Below are 7,975 nucleotides of genomic sequence, written 5' to 3' on the forward strand. Positions count from 1 at the left end.
TAACTGGTTGACTTTATTGATTACTAAAAATATATGTTGCCCCCAATGTAGGGAAGTCTTAGTGTTACAGTTGGGCAGAAGACAGGCTTGGGCTGGCCATGAAAGATTTTTTTTTTCTTTGTGAATTGAACACATGGAAATTGTTATGTAAAATGAGGACCATTAAAGTTTTTACTGTTTATGGATTTTTATTAGGTTGGCCTTACATGGACTATCACGCTTCATGCCCTTGATAGATAGAGGTTTGACCACCAACCCAATTGTTCTTGGCCATGTGAGGCGGTCAGTACCATTGAACCCAGGCTTGAGCTTCATGGTCTTCTCTTTTATTAGGAATTTAGGATGGACTCGATGGAGGACCGAGAGGTGGCTGTGTAGGGAGAGGGAGGGGTTGTTTTTTCAAGGTGTAATGCCAGGACTACGGGTGTTATATGGCATGCACCGGCCAATTGAAGCTGAGCCATTAAAGTAAGATTTGGTTTGGTTCAGTCTTGGGTTTTTTATTGGTTGGCTTAACAGGCTCTTTGGGATGGTTTCAATTGGTCTTAATGTTTGTCCTACTCTTATCGTTGGGTTTTGTACCGGTTTCCAAAATCCAAATCCGTAACTGCCTCAAATAAGGGTTTGATTTCAGTCTGGTTTTGGTTGGTTCTGTTCGGTCCAACCAGTATGTGTTGGCTTTTGACACCCCTAGTAGTTAAGGGTGTTAATAGGTTTGATTCTGGTTTAAATGGTTCGATTTGGTTCGATGTAATTTTTTTTAAGTAAAATCAAAACCAAATTATTTAATAAACGGTTTCATATATTAAAATTCAACCCATTTATAAACGGTTTCTTATGTTTTATAATTTTTTATCCAAACATCTTTACCTTTAAAATTTTTAGTGAAATGGATGTAAAGTTTAACTTTGAATTGAATTATTTATTTTTATATGCTTTTTTTTTCTTTAACAATTGTTTAATGTAGACTTAATGTTTTTTTTATAAAAATGTATTTAAATTTAATATTGAATGACTTAAACTTACTACGTATATGTTAATCAGTTTGTTTAAATGGTTTACCAACAATTTAAACTTTAAAATCAAAACCCAACCATTTAATAAATGGTTTCACAGTTTCGATGTAAACAATTCAATTTCGATAAACGGTTTCCATTTCAAATTCACATCCTTACCCCTAGCTAGGAAAATCCCGGCTCAGCTATGTAGACACCCCTTCCCCCTCGTACCCCTATGCCCTATACCCCATGAACACCATCTAAATCTGATGGTCAAGTTATGATGATCAAGTTATTCTTCCTTAACCATGGGTGTGGGAAAACTCGGCCCAAATAGTTATGTATAAACTACATCATAAGAAATCGTAAACTTGTAGATCAAGTTCCCAACCCCACCTTAAATAAACGGGGAGAAATGTTTCTTGTAGGAGAATGCGAATTTTGCTCATGCACAAATAAGCATTTATAGACAGCATTTTCCATTTCATGGGGGGCAAGCCAGCCATTTTTCTCCTATGTGTCAGGGCGCAAGGGCCTCACAACCTGGCAGCAAGCCTCCGCCCTATTAATAAATACACTTGGCATCCATGAAAACCTTACTCCAGCAAAATCATTGAATTTCCTTCCCTGGAGGAGCTAGGGGCTCGAGAATCAGATTCATCAAATCCAATCCCAATTCGGGCCAATCCATCTGGGTTTCTAGGGTTGAGACCATTTCCGGACCAATTTAGAGTGGAATCCAAATCAGAATTGGCTGGACCGATCCGGATCCTGATTCTGGATTTAATTAACTTGCCTGGAGCCCTGTGGAAATAATAAAAGCCTATGATAATGACCAGATTCTGTATAATAAAGCATTATTTTTTCTTTTTTTTTTCCAGATCCTCAATTCACATTTTGGTATGAAGGAATGGCAACACACATAACATAGCGTTGCTATTAAAGAAAGGGAACTCTAAAACAACAGTGATGAAACACGCAAATACAAATTTGAGCACACACCAAACAACCACTGATTAAAAAATGGTGCCCTACTTTATTCTAGTGATCTTTCTTCACTATCATCTAGCTAATCCCAAAAGTCAAAATGGAGACTTTCATGGTACTGAGCATTTAATCCGAGACAACGTAACAATCCGCTAATCAACCCTGGAGACCAATAATTCCTGCAAAAGTTAATCATAATATTTAGTAATGAATGTCAGTATGAGCTAAAAATTCAACAAATGGTTTCCTCCGCAAGTCTGCACCAAAAATGAGTTACAAAGCTGAGGATATAGTGCACTTACCACAGGCGATTCTGCCGCCAGCATTTCCAGTGGACTTGCTAAGCTCATGTCCACCTGAAGAAAAAAATAATGATAAAGTCATAAAGACAAGCTGTTAGGGCATTCCCTTTATAGTATGTAGTGTGGACCAATATTTAAGATAAAGATGAAGTTTTCCCCAGTTTAAACCATCTACAATGGAATTAAGGACAAAAAGTCTGAAGATCCAAATGAAGTTTCTCAGGATATGAAATATTTACATTGACTGCTACTGCTGCCGCTTGTCACGGACTTCTTTGTTAGAGAAGCTTAACTCCCTGAGCAGACTTACTTGTGTAACAATTGCAGGTGTTGCACGAGTGCTACATGGGCTATTTAGCTTCTCTAACAAAGAAGCTAAATATAAAGAAAGGGCTTGAAGCAAGGAGATAATGGAAACAACAATTGCAGGAAAGAAAAATGGAGATTACCCTTTCCAAGGTCATCAGGATCAGCATGGACTACAACTGCCCTTCCAATGATCGAGTTTGGTCCACTGAGAGGAATCTATAAGCATAAACCAGCATTTGAGAACAGAACCAATTGATAACACACAGCAGACACTTGAGATTGAAAAAGAAAGGAACCAAAATGAAAGTAATAGAGTACCTGAACGTCAGAAATGTTGACGCTAACAGTACCTGGACCCATCAAATCCATACAATTCTGTTAGGGCTAATGAAATCTCATCAGATCCATACACATCTCATGCCACGCTTCATTAAGTTTAACAATCTCTAGAAGTAGAAACAACAGTATTTCATTGTTTTCATACGTAAGGGCAGACCAAATAAAGCATACCTTCTTCACCAACAACAATATTCCCTAGATCACCAGCATGACGGTTCTCGTCCGTGGGAGCACCGTGCTCCTTGTTAGCAGGATTAAAATGTGGTCCTGCAAATCAAAATGACAAGCAATTAGAAACAATTAAGCGTGCTCGCCAATCAGTACTTCATCACTGAATAAGAATATAAAAATGAAGGTCCTCGTGTTGTGCATAATACCAGTTGACATGCAACCATTTGTTGTGTCACCGAGCGCATGGACATGGAAGCCATGAAGCCCAGGTTTAAGACCAGAGACACTTCCAGTTACCGCAGTTGGACCTGAAAAAAAAGAGAAAACCACATCAACATGAATTCAATTTTTTTTAAAAGGTTCAGTAATCAAAGTACGCCTCCATGACAATGGACCAGGGGGTCTTAAGCAACATAGCCTAAGAAAGGTCTCATTAGGTACACACTGGAACCTAAGTGTAAGCCTGGCTGGCCATTTTGGCAGAGCAACTGCCCAGGAGGCAAGATAACATGAGATACTTTTCTGCTATTTCTAGTTATTTTTCTGTATAACCATATTATATGCACATTATGTGCAATATCTTTTTTTATTTGCAACACAATAACAGATATATTTTATTTATTGGAGACAATCCTAACTTTTGGCATTTTTACACTCCATCAAATATGTCATTGGAGATGTTAAAATAACAAAGATAAGGTTTCTACACAGAGTATTAGACCAAAGTTCATCCTGTTAAGCTGCACGTGCAATGCCCGGGTGTTGCCTACACTACCAAATTCACCATTTGCTAAACTTGCCCAGGCATTTCAACAACATTGAAAGATAGTTACAACCAATCAACAATATTTGACTAAGACTCATGTATATGTAACGTAAAGTATCCTACCATCTCCTTCTTGGGTAAAGTAAAGGGTGCCACTGACACCTGCACTGCTGTTAAGAACAACAACAGCCTTCACCATTGTTCAATGTGATCTATTAAAAGAAAACCCGTAATCAGAAGAATAAACATAAATGAGAAGAAATCCAGATGAGAGAATATTAGCATTAACATCGAAAATGATTGATGGAAGGGTCTCATGAAAATAAGGGAGGAGATTTAATTCAACACATGTTACTAATTTCATAAAAATCCAATGTTTACACAGGCACATGCATGTGTGTGTGTGTGTGTGTGTGTGTGGTGGGGGGAGAGAGAGAGAGAGAGAGAGAGCACGGTGTGTTGGTTACTTCCATATGTCTTAAATGGAGAGAAAAATTAATGTTAGTTCTAGAATCTCATGTTAAAAGATCATCAGTTCCAGTTTTTCTTATGGTCATGCAAAAAGGTTGTGCAGGGAATGTAAAAGCAGCCGTTTTTGCTTAAAAATCCTAAGGGAAGCATTAGGAAAGGGAAATTTTAACTTGAAGCAAACCAGCAAAGTCCACATGATAGCAAAAGTATTTCATGCCAAGATTAATGATGGAAGAAATAGTCAAAGCAACTTAGTATGCAAGAAATTAGTTTAAACAATAAAACAAGGTAGGAACCATATTAACAAATGCTACATCAAGGGGTAAAAAGAATTGATGATATCAGTTATGGCTATTAAGTATCATCCAGAAAAACATGAGACCCAAAAAAGATTGTCGATCTAAACACGATCTACAAAAGCGAAAAAGTCAAGCCTGAAACTGAGTCAGAAGCATTTGATTTCCTTTAATTCCTAAAAGTTGCAAATAATCCCCCCCCCCCAAAAAAAAAAAAGATGAAAAAAATCCTCAATCAACAATCCAAGTAGAGAACCCAGGACCAGAAAGCTCAGACCATAAGAGACCGAAGAATTTGCCAACGAAAACACCAAAATGCTAGAAGCAAGCAAAAGATTAGCGTTCATTTGAAGCTAAAGAAAGAAGGGTGGAGAAATAGAGACAGAAACAGCAGAAATGAAAGCTAAAAGATCAAATTTTGTTCGGAAAAATCGGATCGAAGTCAAAAACCTTACATATCAGAAAAGCGATCACAGTCTTTACTATCAAATACACTATTACAACAGATTTAAAAAAAATAAAAAAGGAAAGAAGGATGGAAAAAGAGAGACAGAAATAGCAGAAATGAAAGCTAAAGGATCAAATATCTACCCAAATGTGCTGCAATCAAGTAAGAGATTCGCGTTCATCTGAAGCTAAAGAAAGAAGGGTGGGGAAAGAGAGACAAAAACAACACAAATGAAACCTAAAAGATCAAATTTGTACAAAAAAATCGGATCGAAATTAAAAACCTTACAAATCAGAAAAGCGATCACAGTCTATAACATCAAAATGAACTATTACAAGAAAATTTAAAAGAAAAAAGAGGAATAAGAAGAAGAGGAAGACAGATGGAGAGAGAGGCAATGTTTCACCTCAGAACACCCCCTCGATGGTAAGAGAATAGCGAGAGACTGACACCCACTCACACTGCTTATCGACTGAGGTTTAATAGAAACTCGATAGAGAGAGAGAGAGAGAGAGAGAGAGAGAGAGAGACGACGTGAGGTGTTATTAATTCCTCTCCACCGACTCCATAGTCCACATTTCCGTAGAAATATATTTCTATTTTATATTGATATTGCGTGCTAGCAAGTAGCACCGTTCATCCCTTGATGTGGGGCCGAAGCTTTTAAATCAGACGGAAGATGGCGTGGCTGGCATTAAACCAGTATCAGAGAGTCAAAAGTCAAACTAACATTAGAAGGATCATACGGCCATACTGATCATCATTGACATTGCTTTAGAACTTTGATATACTGTATCCCTTCTCTCATTGATAAGAAAAAGATTCTTAATCTTCCATCCTGATTCGTGAATTGTGACCTAATGAGCACGCAATTAATTTCTTTTATATGTTTACGAGCATCAGATACCTTCACCACGCGCTAGATAATGCCATGTGGTAATGTGGTATAAGGGACCACCTTTGGATGATGTGCGATGGTTAAACCTTTATCCACCGGGGCGTTATTAACAACATATTCCTGTGGGACCCATTTAAATCCTTTCAGGACAATGGACGGATAAGATTCTAAGATTCCACGGGGCCTTCGTCAAATGTATTAATGTCGATGTACCTATATGGAGGTCTTTATTTTATCTTCACTTTGATGACCAATGGGGCAATGGGTAGACTTTTTTTGTTCGGAGGCTTTTTTAGGCTCGTTTGTGGAGATAATGTTTAGAAAAGTCAAATCAAATTAATATTAAAATATATATATGTATTTTTTGTAATAATTACCTAACATGATTAAGATCGTGTAACTAACTACAAAATATTTAAATTGATTATTAACTTTCACTTTATTATATAATTCAATTTATTTGAATAAAAATTAAAATTGCATTTGAAAAGTTACCAGATATGTTACAATTTAAAGTATATTAATAATCATGACAATCTCTAGTTGACTGTTGTCGAACTATAGAATATATTAAATATACAGGTGGCTTATCAATTCTACCACTCACACTCTTACACTTGCCTTATATAGTGTGTTCGAATTTTTTGCGGTGAGCATTGAGTGGCAATGAAGATCCAATGGCTGGAGGACTCTGTTATGCACCCCAGCCATTGAATGTTCACTGTTACTCACTGTCACAAAATTTTACGCATAATTAATATTCTCTTATTCAAAGTGTCATTTTACATTCTGAAAATAAACTTCCACCTCTATTCTTTCCTTGGCAATTAAAAAATGGAAAAAGATTGGGTATGTCGCCGATATCAAGTATGCTAATACCCATTGTGTCTATCTCTCTCTTCCCTTTTTCTGAAATGACCCTCATATTCTTCCTGAATGATATTTCATCATATGTTCTTATTGGTATTATCCACTAGCATACTTGATATCGACGGCATACCTATCCCTCTCCCTTAAAAAATTCACAGAGTTGCCTTGCATTTTATAATTCATGCTTCATAGGCAACCTAATTGACTTTCTAACTTGCATCATATCCCCTTCTTTGGAACCTCTGTAGGTCACCACCACCCCCGGCCCACACTACACAAACTCCGTCGATCCCTGATCATTGTCTTCTGCATCTTCCCTCTCCCCTGCTCCCCTTCTTTGTCTATGGTACCTCTGCACTGCCTCCTCCCCTTGCAACTCTCAACCGCACATATGACCTCTTTACTCTCCTTTGAAAACTTTGGAGACCCCATTTTTCGAAAACTTTAGGGCATTATCAATTGGACCAAAAATACAGGGAAGATCGACTTGATGAAAACCCAACTTCAAAATCAAAACTTCTTAGCATACTTCACTGTTCTTTGTGAGTCTTTTGATTTCCACTTCGTGGTTAAGGGAACCACCTTCGAAATAATCCAATGTAGCGCTATATAAATTTAAACCTATCCTTTCAAGAACTTTATCCCAGTGCTCATAAATGCTTTCTGGGATCTTTTCCCAAACCTGATGTTGGAAACTACATGAGACTGATTTACAAGCCTAGAACAAAAATGTCGTTGAAGCTCGAGATTTGAATTCCCATCATAGGTCAATGGTGAGGGCAGTGTTGGGGAGTTACTGGGGTGAGGAGGGATGAGAGGAATAGGCGTTGCAAAGGAAAGCAGTTAGGAGTGGGAGAGGAGAGATGCAGAGGGCGGTGACTGGGGATTGACCTATAGTTCGTGCGGTGCAACGGTGGTGGTGATCTCTATAGGGCTTGCAAAGGAGGGAGATGATGCAGGTGAGAGGGTAAAGTAGTAGTCTAATCTTGTTGTGCTGGGTCTCTTTCCTTTTACGCTTATCGTATACTCTTTATCTTTTCGCCTCCCCCTCCCCTATTTTCTGTTCGTCCTCTTTTTTTTTTCTCTTTTGTGTTCTGTATGAATCTATGTAGCCGATCCA

The 7,975-nt window shown here is 37.8% G+C and overlaps 1 protein-coding gene across 3 annotated transcripts; it reads right to left on the minus strand.

Moving 5' to 3' along the window:
* Positions 1–1,901: 1,901 nt before the first annotated feature.
* Positions 1,902–5,652, minus strand: LOC122090624 (superoxide dismutase [Cu-Zn]-like). 3 transcript variants are annotated; one of them, XM_042660264.1, is made up of 8 exons: positions 5,494–5,652; positions 3,996–4,084; positions 3,313–3,414; positions 3,107–3,202; positions 2,915–2,946; positions 2,737–2,812; positions 2,288–2,341; positions 1,902–2,164 (listed from the first exon to the last, which is right to left on the minus strand). In XM_042660264.1, the coding sequence occupies exons 2-8, from the start codon at positions 4,069–4,071 to the stop codon at positions 2,142–2,144; spliced, it is 459 nt and encodes a 152-aa protein (XP_042516198.1). In that variant the 5' UTR covers positions 4,072–4,084; positions 5,494–5,652; the 3' UTR covers positions 1,902–2,141. The 3 variants fall into 3 exon arrangements, with proteins under 3 accessions (XP_042516198.1, XP_042516197.1, XP_042516196.1); XM_042660263.1 differs by lacking the exon at positions 1,902–2,164 and adding an exon at positions 5,231–5,274 and having other exon boundaries at positions 2,259–2,341; positions 5,494–5,578; XM_042660262.1 differs by lacking the exon at positions 1,902–2,164 and having other exon boundaries at positions 2,259–2,341.
* Positions 5,653–7,975: the final 2,323 nt, after the last annotated feature.

The sequence above is a fragment of the Macadamia integrifolia genome, chromosome 10 (assembly GCF_013358625.1).
Source record: "Macadamia integrifolia cultivar HAES 741 chromosome 10, SCU_Mint_v3, whole genome shotgun sequence".
Taxonomy (NCBI): domain Eukaryota; kingdom Viridiplantae; phylum Streptophyta; class Magnoliopsida; order Proteales; family Proteaceae; genus Macadamia; species Macadamia integrifolia.